The sequence below is a fragment of the Plecotus auritus genome (genome assembly GCF_963455305.1).
Source record: "Plecotus auritus genome assembly, chromosome: 4".
In the NCBI taxonomy this organism is placed as follows: Eukaryota; Metazoa; Chordata; class Mammalia; order Chiroptera; family Vespertilionidae; genus Plecotus; species Plecotus auritus.
Genome location: NC_137775.1, coordinates 120931029 through 120943234, shown reverse-complemented (window position 1 = coordinate 120943234; position 12206 = coordinate 120931029). Strand labels below are relative to the sequence as shown.

The 12206-nt window shown below is 38.8% G+C and overlaps 1 protein-coding gene across 13 annotated transcripts in view; it reads left to right on the top strand.

The window, feature by feature from the left end:
- CADPS2 (calcium dependent secretion activator 2) overlaps positions 1-12206 on the top strand; it is a 498042-nt gene that overhangs the window by 347434 nt on the left and 138402 nt on the right. For all 13 annotated transcript variants that reach the window (XR_013960502.1, XR_013960503.1, XM_080666495.1 and 10 more), the window contains exons 12-13: positions 6117-6253; positions 7262-7449. Coding sequence is in view for 11 of the 13 variants with exons in the window: in XM_080666495.1 (XP_080522621.1) it covers positions 6117-6253; positions 7262-7449 (325 nt within the window). In the remaining 2 variants the exon portion in view is untranslated. The remainder of the gene's footprint in view (positions 1-6116; positions 6254-7261; positions 7450-12206) is intronic.

The following is a 12206-nucleotide window of genomic DNA, read 5'->3' as shown; positions in this document are numbered from 1 at the left end:
TCCTTTGACTTTTCTTGCAGTGCATGTCTGAAAGTGATGAATTCTGTTTCATATATGAAAAAGTTTTTACCGTTGTTTTGAAAGACTTTTTTCTTTCAGTACTTCACAGATTTTCTTCTACTCTCAACTAAGTTGCTTCCCCCACCATCACCACCCCCCCCGCCATGAGAAGTATGCTACCTTTTTTGTTTGTTCCTTTGTACATAATGTGTATATTTTTCCTCTGGCCGCTTTAAAATTTTTCTCTTTGTACCAGTTTTGAGCAGTTTGATTATGATGTTTGTTGGTATGGTTTTCTTCGTGAAAATATTCTTGACCTTTATTCCAAGACACAGTTAAAATTAAGTTCCTTGGAAATCGTTGGAGCCTCTCAGGTTTTGCTTTTAAGTTTTGGTAGGTGGAACCAAACAGGGTCTAATCCAGGGTTAATTTCCCCCACTCAGGGACCGAGATTCTTCTTAAGGACTCAACTGGTGAGCCCTGAATTTTGAGGTTTTATATTCGGACTGTTGGGAACAAGAGCTGTTCCAGGCTCTGTGTGAGCGTGGGCACTATCCCCTCCAACCCTTTAGAATGGTTCTGCCCCTGGCCTCTGGTGGTTGCCTCACTGGCTGAGGGTTCAACTGAATCACGAAGGGAGGGGGCGGGAACTACAGGGCTCACCTCATGTTTCCCGTTGCTTAGGAATCTCTCTCCTATTTTGCCTGATGCCCAATGTTTTGAGAAGTTTTTTTTTCTTAATTTTTAGTTCTTTCAAGTAGGGTGGGTAAATCTGTTTTTAATTATACCATCCTGACCAGAAAGAAGTATAGTGATTATTTCTTATAAGTTAGAACAAGATTTCTCAGCCTTGGCACTGTTAACATTCTGGGCCAGATAATTCTTTGTTCAGGGCTTGGGGAAGGTCTGTCCTGTGTATTATAGGATGTTTAGAACCTTCCCTGGCATCTACCCACTAGATGCCAGGAGTACACCCTCCCACCCCCCACTTAGGTCTGACAACCAGAATATCTCCAAACATTTCCAAATGTTCAAGAGGGCAGGGTTCCAATGGGAAAGAATTATCTCCATTTGAGAACCAGTGAGTTGCAATGACTTGAAAATTATTTTTGTAAAAATATTTCACTCATTCACTTTTGTTGACATCCTAAATGCTAAGAATACCCAGGGAGTGTTCTGAGCTCATGGATATCACCCATCTTGCACAGAGAGGCAAGAAATGTGGTCAGGAACCACTAGCCTACAAAATTAAGGCCATGACTGTATAATACAGAATTAATGAATTAAGGCTCTAATGATCAATTGATTCAGAGTACCATGCAATCTCTTTGTGGCTAAACCTTCTGCTGTTAGATGTGTGCTGTCAAGGCACTGTTGATCAGGCTAAGTGGAACTGAATTTTCTTGCCCTTCGATTAACTTCTTCTGGAAAAGCTAACCTTGTTCTAAAAAGCCAACCTGTTTCAGTTGGGTTAACGACAGCTTTCCTGTATTGTAGGCTTGTAGTAAAGTTTTCCATTAGAGCAGACTCTGCTGTTTTATCTTTCTTTAAAGAGGAAAAATAAAGAAATAAAAAAAGGAAGGAAGGGAGAAAAATATGTTTCTACCTCATGCGAATGAGAATGCTGAGTGTGGCTGTCGCAGAGATGCCAGTGGGCCACTGCAGAAAGTCCTGCCCTAGTAATGCTCTCTTGGAAGAACAATTCTTAGAGTCATTCGTAGACAGCAAGAAAATAATAAAATTAGCATGACTAGTTATAGAAAGAAATATGTTTCTAACCCACTTAATGATGCTTTGTTTGTTAATTTTTTTGCTGACTGATAGCTGTTAAGGGTAAGTATTTTCGTGGGTTTTTTTTGTTTGTTTGTTTTTTGCTTCACTGTATAAAAATTTGGTAAAGACACAATTTTTAAAGGAGTATCATGACCTTGTTTACAACGTCAATCTCCTTTTTTCTAGGTAAACCTAGAATATTTAGGTTAACTTTACCGTTTATGAAACAAAATGTCTATTTTTGCCCAATAGAAAAGTAGAAACAACCTATTACCTATCATTCATGTGGTATAAAGGTAATGGCTATAAAGGTGATAAAGTAGCATGCAAAAAATGCTCAATAAGGTTAAATGGAAAAATGCTAAATTATGTATCTGATATTACTTTCACTAAGTAAAAAAATTTTAAAATATAGGTAGAATTATACCTAAAATATTCACAGTGGGTGAATTTAAGTGGAAGGACTAGTTGCTAATTCATTTGTTCTCCTGAGTTTTCTGTGTTATAACTTTAAAAAAGAAAGCTTGTTTTCAAAACTAAGCATACCAGATATTTAGGGATAGTCAGAACCAAATAATAACTAATAAAGTCTAGCTTATTGGAAGACAACTTTGTTATGTTTTTAGGATATAAATAATGGCATGTTCTTATACATTGCTCTGACAAGAGAATCTATTCTTCTCTATTTCCTTGACTCTCAGGATATATAGAAATCCTGAAATAGGGTGACACTGCCTTTAGCCTGACTTATGGAACATTCTTTGGTTAAACTATCCTTCTTTGCTGTCTCCAATCAAACTAATATGCAAGCACCTTATTTTTCATTTTATCTTTTAACTCATGTATGTAGCATAACACAGTGTGTATGTTACATAATATAGAATCCAAAACAGTGCTAGTGGACTTCCAGTCATAAATTAATGTCAAACATTTAACAGAAAGTTATCTTCTTTTCCATTTTAAGCCAATTTTTAATCCTTAAATCAGAGTATAAATTTACATTTAATTATATAAGCTAATTTTCCTGATTGATCTAATAAGTTAAATTTCACACATAAGGTAAAATATGTCTTGCTTTACATTGAATATATTATTTTAACTAAATGTTGAATATTGGTGTACTTGGCCTGTGATTCTAGGTCTGTATGTGTTGATTAAAATTGTCATCATGTGAAAATATTACATGTTATTTGCTGCAGAAAGCAAGATGTGTAAATCCATACATCAGTTTTTAATCAGTTACAAAAACAAGCTAGGAAATCATTTGGGTCAATAATAGAGGTGTGAACAAACTTCTAGTTAATATATCTGTCAACCATTTCTCTTCGGTCTCAGCATAAAACATCTATACATAAAACACAAACATACCACCAGGATGATCTACTGAAAATTTTTAAAATCTATCTTTATTGTTGAAAGTATTACAGATGTCCCCTTTTGCCCCCATTGACCCCTTCCACCCTGCACCCTCCTCCCAGGCATATAGCACTATTGTCTGTGTCCATGGATATTGCTTATATGTATATGCGTTCTTTAGTTCATCTCTCTCTCTCTCCCCCCATCCTTACTTTCCTCTGAGATTGACGGATCTCAGAAGGAATCTACTTAAACTTTTAACATCAAGCTCTTCCTATTAGCAGCTCTAGGGGTGCTATAAGGAGAAGTGGTATGTACTTCTCTATGCCACTTTTAACTCCCTGCAAATTTTTCAAGCTCAATGAGAGTTTGCGCTAAAAGGAAAGTATGATCAGGTGTGGGTAGCAGTAAATGCAGCTCCAGGCCAGCTCCTAAACATAGGACAACTTTAAACTAAGTTACTGTATTTGAAAATGTTCATGGCCGCTTAGATCAGCTGAGGGTTTTGCAGAGGAGGTGACCATTAACTAGCAGCACCATCTTCTGAGTCCTTTTGGTTCTCAAGTCCCAGGTCTGGACGCTTGAGTAGTCTCAATGCTAATGAATGGCCACCTCTTCTCCTTCTCAGTGTGATGGTGCACAGTGAAGTATATTTGCATAAAATATTTTGAATTGTGCTTTCAGACATAGAAAGGAAGAAGTCGAGGAGCTTGGTCTTTACAGCCTATGTTTTGAAGATGGGATAATCCCTAAGAGTACATTGTACTTTCATAGAATTATAACCATGGAGGGTTATGTGGGGTTTTTTTAGAGAATTTTTAGTGTGTTTGTTTTCTCACTGTCACTATAGAATTTGTATATGTGACTTAAATTTCTATCATGAATATTATTTTTATCACTAATGGCAATTGTTGGGAAAAGTAATTATCCCTTTATGTATATGACTCAGAAAGCCTTGTCACATTTATGGTTTAGAGTTATATTTTCATGAAGAAAATGCCTCATAAAGTACATTTATTTTTGAAAATATGATTAATTATAGAAATGAACCATAGGTTCGTTTTTTTCCAGGAACTTGTATATTTTATTTAAGAACTGTATACCTATTGTTTTAAAATAGAAATTTTCTTCTATAAACCTTTATAGTTAATTGAGAATTGTGGATTTTTTTTCTCTATTACATATCCTATTCTCAACAGATAAGCCATTAATGGGTGTTATTTTTAACTTCCTGTTATGACCTTCTCTGGTGAAAAAAAATAATGAATAAAATTCAGCAGATGTTTTATAAAACTAGTAATTTAATTTCATAAAGGTGATATTCAAAGATTTTGTACTCAGCTAAATGCAGAAATAAAGGTTCTAAGATACTTTTTTAAAAATAAAACATAATCTTCTGTGTTTATATGTGCCTTGCAGCTTTCAACAGTCTGCCTCATTCTCATCTGATATTATTTTGCATTATCATTACATTTAATTTTATATTAAAAGTATCACACATAAGAATAAAATACATTGGAAGTTGAATTGTCTCATTTCAGAGTTCAGGAAAAGGAGTTTAGTTTAGTGTTCACCTAATTAATACTAATTTACCACATGTACTATATTTAACCATCCAGGTGAGTATTACATGTAAAGGGATACATATGCTACTTTTCCATGGATTATAAACACCTACCTTTCATCATCAATAAATGGACATTCATTGCTTGCTACATCCACCTTTTGATATTGTTAGATATATATTAGTTTGTATATCTTTTTTTTTAATGTGATTCTGAAGGCCCTTCAGTTTGAATTATATAGTTCTTCCATCCATAAATATGGCTGAAAGTTGAAGTTGACATGGATCAATATGATCTGGGCTAAATATCTAAATGTGACTGATTATGTTAGCATCATGTCCACAGATCAATATTGAGTTTTATTATGAGCCTGACTCTATAATTGGGTTTAATCAATAAACTTTTGTCTCCTTTCCTCTGCAACTTTAGGATTGCACCATGTAGGTTTTAAAAACCACATTTAGCTTACATTTAGGGCTCTGCTTCTTGTGATGACCAGAAACGAGGTCTATCTGTGAATTTTAAGGAACAATGGAGCTTCAGCTCTACCATTATGAGGAGAGTCCCCTTTTATCTTGATAACTGATTGCTTGACCAATATGCGCACCATTTCCAACAGAGCTAATGTAGTAACACCCAGCACTTCTTTGGGGTGGTGTGTGGCTCTTTCTCTCTGTCCTTAGTAAATAACTCACATTGAAGACTTTGACAAAACATGCCATTAATGAAAGCAATCATAAAAGCTTGCCTTTTGATACACCCGCGGGGTCTACAGGCGTTGAAAGATGCAATCTGTAAAGAACAATGAACGTGGGCCTTTGATTGAAGTGCCATGTGGGACCTTAGGCTTTGTCTGCATATTTGCACAAACATGATGCTCCCTTTTTCATGTCTCTTAAACTTGAAGCTTGAGAGCATTCATTGCCATTTCTGCATTAAGGTTGGTCCCATTAAAGGCTCCATACAAAAAATAAAAATAAAAAAAGGACTGGAAGTGATCCAGCTAAAGCTTGTGTGTTCATTTCTGTCCTAGTTTGCCATTTGGGAAGCAGGCTTCTAGCCATCGTTGCAGTTTTTTTATGAATAGACTTGGGTTCTTTTCCAGTCATTCCTCAGTCAATATGTACTTAAAATGCATCAACTTTTCCTAAAATTGAAAAATACTATTTCTGTGATGAGTATTAGAAGTAGCTTTGAAAGAAAATAGGATTTCGTCACCTCATTTCAAATGACTTGCAAATTGTTCCCTGTCATTTTTATTTGGGCTCCCCAAAAATTGCAATTTATGTTCATATGCTGAATTCATCCTATTTTATGTAATAGAAGGTAATCTTTTGTTATGTGTTTTTTTAAAAAAATCCACTTACCCATTATTAAACCAGAAATATTAATTGTATTATACATGCTTTTCTGAATTCACAGATGCAGACCGTTTCCAGAAACATGGTATGGATGAGTTTATTTCTGCAAACCCTTGCAAGCTTGACCACGCCTCCCTTTTCAGAATACTCCAGAGGCAGACTTTGGATCACAGACTGAATGATTCCTATTCTTGCTTGGTGAGTACAAGTCTTTCTGTCTGGTTCCCCACAGGTTAGAATTCAAGAGGTTTAAAAGTGAGAAATACTTGTTATAAAGCAGCATTTTATTCCTGACTTGTTTAATAACTGTAGTTGGAGTTAGGGGTGAAGCATTCCAATCGATTGCTTCCCAATTTGAAAATTATACACTTGAAGACCACTGCTGTGCCACTCAATAGACAGGAGAATAGACTCAGGCAGACCCTGAGCTGTGGCTTATCAGTCCCTCTGGAGAAGGTCAAATGAAAATAGAAGGCTTTAATGATGATAAAAAAAAAAAAAAAAAAAAAACACCTCTGTGACAGGATTAACCAACACCTGTACAGACACTGTAAGGTTTAAGTTCTGTTCACCAAAGGTTGATATATTTTTCGATTCTCTCTTTTGTTCCTAGAAAGACAACCTAATTAACAAGGGAAAGAAACAGTGGGATAAATAGGGCAGGGGCTATCTATTTAACAGGGAAGCTTTAGTCTCATCTAACTCTCAGAAGATCATTTGAATTCCTTCAGTTATGGAGAACTGGTTGCCCATACCTTCCATGGCAATAAACAGATAATGTTTTTAGGTTTCCAGTGTCCAAATCAGTTCAAAAACTGGTGACATTCAATATTCTGAAAATAACCAGAAACATACCATTAATGAAAAAATGTCCCAAGACACTTTAGCCCTCGCTGGTTTGGCTCAGTGGATAGAGCATCAACCCTACAGACTGAAGGGTCCCAGATTCAATTCCAGTCAAGGGTACATGCCCTGATTTCGGGTTCAATCCCCAGTAGGCAGTGTGCAGGAGGCAGCCGGTCAATGATTCTCTCTCATCATTAATGTTTCTATCTCTCCCTCACCCTTCTTTTGTTAAACTGATAAAAATATTTTTTTAAAAAGACACTTTAATTCACCTTTTCTTTATGATGCATAACAGTGCCTTCAGAAAAGCAGATCTCAGTACTGGGGAAAAAAACAATCTTTTTTTTTTTTTTTTTGTAGGGTTGGTTTAGCCCTGGCCAGGTTTTTGTGTTGGATGAGTACTGTGCCCGGTATGGTGTACGTGGCTGCCACAGACACCTCTGCTACCTTGCAGAGCTGATGGAACACTCAGAGAACGGTGCTGTCATTGACCCAACCCTGCTCCATTACAGCTTTGCATTCTGCGCCTCTCATGTGCACGGCAACAGGTATTTTAACTTGCAAACACACAATGAAAGGTGTGGGGTGGACTTGGGAAGAGTGAAAAGTGTGCTTTGTCATTATCACCTAGTAACAGATTTTAAATAGCAAACACTTCTTCGGAGAGAGAAAAAAAACACAACAGAATCCCACAAAGGAAAAATGTACATCGATATGCTGTTGATTTGGGTGGGCTGCATATTAATGTCCTTTTTGGCCTTTGAAGCCGCTTGGAAAAGAGAGAGAGAGAGCATATCTGGGGTTAGACATCACCTCTAAGCTCTTAAGAAGCCACCTTGGACCAAGGTCTGCATAGCTTGAGTGTCATTGGTATTTCTGTTGTGATGCATATGTGTGTCTGGGCAGGTGGTGCTGAGAGGTTTGTGTATTCCTAATGATCCTGGCTGTTCCACTGTGGAATAAGCTTTCATTGATAAGGCAACATCAACAGTGGAGTTTATGTAGTGTCGTCTCCCAGCCCCTTCCCTAATCTACCCTTAGCACTCCAGTGACCTCGTCTCTTGCTTTACCAGAAGGGCAAGAAATCACTTAATGCAGACTCCCCAATCTGTGTACCTCTGAGCTAAAAATCTCTCCATGTCACTCCCCCTGTCTTTTCTTAATCCTGTTCCAGAGAACCGGGGACTCCTACGTAAATGAGGTACCCCTTCTTAACTTGGTTCCACCAGTATGCCATCTCTCCCTCTTGATGGCATACTGGTGGAAGCAAGTCAATAAGGAGATGGGGTAGTGGTACCTCATTTCCTTTCCTTTCCTTTCTTCCCACAAGCCTGGCCAAACTTCACCTCGCCTCACCACATAACAGATTTCAAGATGTTCTGAAGTCAACTGCCTGGCTTCCAACCGCTACCCATGCACTGTGTGAGGTAGGGCACACTTCTGAATCGGTGTGTCTCTGCTTCATTACCTTTGAGAAAGACATACAATAGAATCTCTCTCAAAAATCATCAGTTGTGATTGGGATTAAATACATTCTTATATATCAAGCGCTTAGAACCGTGCCTGCCTGGGACATGGTCAAAAGCCGTTATGTGACACCATATGTCATCTTACGTATTGTCATCATGTCAAGCTACTTTCCCACTGACCTCTCCCCTGTCTGGTTTCTGGCTCCTCGCTGCCAGTGAGGCCTTCTGAAATGGATTGCCTAATGACGTAACCCAGTCATCTCTGCCCCAGCTTCACTCCCCTGACTCTCATTGGAAGGTTGATGCTACGGCACATCCTAGACCCTGTGCTGCTTAAAGTGCTGCTTCTCTCCCTGAGGCAGCACCACCTCAGCTCTCCTCTCATTTATTTTTTGACCATCTCTTTGCTCACAGGTCCTGTTCCTCCAGACACCAAGTGCAGGCTACTGTTTTTTCTCCCATCTGTTCTTAAACTTGCTCTCTTCTTTCTGAGACCTTTCCTACTTCGGCGAAAAATTCAACTTCATTGATCTCACAGCTTCAACTATGACCTCTCTCGGTGCAAATAATCCCAACCCAGTTACTCTCCTACAGAACAGATCTCCGTCAACAATTGCTGGCTTGGATGTTCTGCCAGGACTTTCAACCCTCATATAAAATTAAATCCATCATCTCGTCAAACAAGCTCCTGTACCTCTCTTAGCTCCTAGCAGAATGCCTGGCAAAAAGTATCACACCTGACACAGTGTTCAGTAAATATGTGATGAATGAATGAATGGCTTTGTTATTTGTACTACTGTTACTTGCATTCATGGCCATTCACTGTTCATTCATCTTTTTCTTGACCTCCTAGACTCAGTTTGTATTCCGTCTTCGTAGTACTCCTCAAACTTTTCTTTCTACCATTTCCATGCACCCACTCCTATCCTGACCTTCAGTTTTTTCTTGCTTATCTGGGTTTATGCATCTCTATATTGCTGCTTTTCTCCCTATAGTAGCCTGGCAATCACCTTCTATGTTACAGATTAATTTTTACTATACTCTTTCATAAAACTTCAATGATTCTCATTTGGTTATTAAATTAAAAATAGATCCCATGCTTTAATGTTTGGGTTTTCTCAATATCATCATCTCATTCTCTCTACGTAGTATGAAGTCCAGATATTCTACACATGATCTTTACCCCCCAGAGAGCCTGTGTATTTTCACTGTAATGTTTCTGTTTCCAAGTGTTGTAATAGTTAGAATCACAAAACTCCTTTAAGAAAACTTAACTTGTTCAAACACTAAACGCCTTTTCTCTGTAGCTTTCTTATGAAATGTATCATGTATACTTATACTATAAACACGCACACCCGCTTCAATTCTGCTAGATCATATTTTGAAGGCAAAATCTAGTCTCGTTCACCTATTATCCTCTGAAGGCCTTACCACAGTGCCTTGCATATTCTGGGAGCACAATAAATATCGGTTGAATTGCAGTTGCCACTGTTGCCATTTCTCATCCCAAAATGAAATAAAAGCGATCCTAGTCTCAGAACCTGCTCAGGCTTTGCCCTCATTTTGGAACTCGGCCTTTCGTGGAAATCAGGGGGATGTTGCAGGTTGTGGTTGCTTTTCACATCACCTCGAATGAAACCGTCTGCACTCAGCAAACTTGGGGGGTATGGGGAGTGAGAGGAGCAGGCACAGTCAGGATGGCTAACCATTGGTAACCAGCATGGCGGGGGCTGTTTTACTACAGCTCGTCTTATCTCCTGGCTCCATCCTAATTCCCCCTGACCAGTGGCTGTCAGAGGGCAGGCCTCCAGTGTTAGGCAGCACTCCCGGAAGCAAGAAGATAACATGGATGCAATGAAAGACATACCCAGCAAATGTTATATGATAGGATTATTTTTGTCCTTAACACAGAAAGGTAACATTAAATTGAAAACATTAAGTAGGAAATTCAGCTAATGCGCCCCCAAACTGTATGCGTTTGAGAAACATTTTAATGGAAAGTTATTTAGGCAGCCGGGAGCTGCTGCCACTGCCTGGGAGGCAGCCTGATTGGAATCTATAGGTTGCCATAGTTACTTGTATTCTGTAAAAGTATTGTTTTCTTTGTCATGGTACACTGTAAAGTGAAATTTAAGGTCTGTTTATATGTTCATGCATATGTTAACAGTACATATTAAATCCATTTTCCAGATTAAAATATGTACATATGCAGGTATCTCGGGGTATGTTTTAGAATAGAAATTTGAGTCCATCTCTGATCCAACATTTAGGTCACATGTAGCTTAAGTAAAAAGAAAGCAAGGCCCAGCTGGCATGGCTCAATGGTTGAGAGTCTACCTATGAACCTGGAGATCACATGCCTGGGTTGCGGGCTTGATCCCCAGTGGGGTTGTGCAGGAGTCAGCCGAGCAATGATTCTCTCTCATCATTGATGTTTCTATCTCTCTCCCTCTCCCTTCCTCTCTGAAATCAATTTTTAAAAAAAGATTTTAAAAAAGAAAGCAAGAAGTGCAGGTTTTAGAGAGATTTGAACCTCAGTGTAGGCTAGACATTATACAAGGTAAACTAAAAGGTATGACGCTTCCTGTAATTTTTAGAGTTAAACAGATGCTATGCTGTCGCAATGACAGAATAAAAGGAGGCAGATCTCTACTTGAATCTCGGCTCTGAAATTTGCAAACTGATCCCTGTCAGGCAAGTCATTTATCCTTTCTGAAACAGAGTTCATTGTAAAAGGGTAAATACTAATGTGCAGGTACTGGATAATTATAAAATGCTATGTCGTATTGATTAGTTATTATTCAAATATGCTTCTCTTTGTCACCCAGAGACAAGAATGTAAATTGTGAGAGGAGGAAAAACATGAAAAATCGGTGGTTATGCCTCATGCTAAATGGAAATATTTCAGTGTGTATGTAATGATACTCTTAATTCCTTCACTGATAGAATATTCAGGTTTGAGCAACCTGTCCTTGTGAAAACTAGCATCTCTTAGCCACATCTGTAGCATCTGGTACCTACACAGATTTTATAAAAAATACTGTCAATGTCAAGTATGGCTTTCCAGTCAGAGTTTGCCATCGTCTCCTTTTATGATCATTTTTATATCTGTCAAGACACACATGGAGAGAGTCATTTCGTTCATTGCCTGAACTACCTCTAGCAAACAATGGACAGGAAAAAAGATTGCCTTTTGTTCGTGACTGATGTGAAGGACAGCAGTGCTGTCTGGCAGGGAAGTTTCTCGGAAGCACATCCTCTTCCCCGGCATTGAGCACTCTGGGTGTGTGTGTTCTGTGCAGACACATCTCTGAATAGCACTCTGAGTGTCTCGGGAATAAAAGAATAGAGCTCAACAGAAAAGGTCTGGCTGGTGCTGGGACTGAGAAAGAGAGAATAAAAAGAAAGGGAGAGAGAAAAAGTGAGTCAAGGACAGAAACAGACACACTCGTTGGGATGACAGCCATACACATCGCGAATAACACAGCCACTCGCTCAGCCACGGTGCCCCCGAGGACCGACAGGAAGGAGAAAAAGACTTGCAGAGACAATGCATCGGGGGGCAAAGTTCTAGGTTGATCTGTGTGGTTATACATTTTGGTTTTGTAAGTCAGGCTGAGGGTGGAGAAACGACAGCAGCGACACAAAATGGCTTTTGTGTTTCCGTGTAATGTAAGATCCGCGGTGTGTTCACTGACTCCGGTGCACAGTGAAGGGGCCGCTCTGACGTGCCAGCTCCCAGTACAGGCTGCAGCAGAAAGGAGTCCCTGTTTTCTGTGGGTTCCGGGTCACAGCACAGAGTGGTGGGCAGTCTTTATGGGCATCAGTCAAATCAT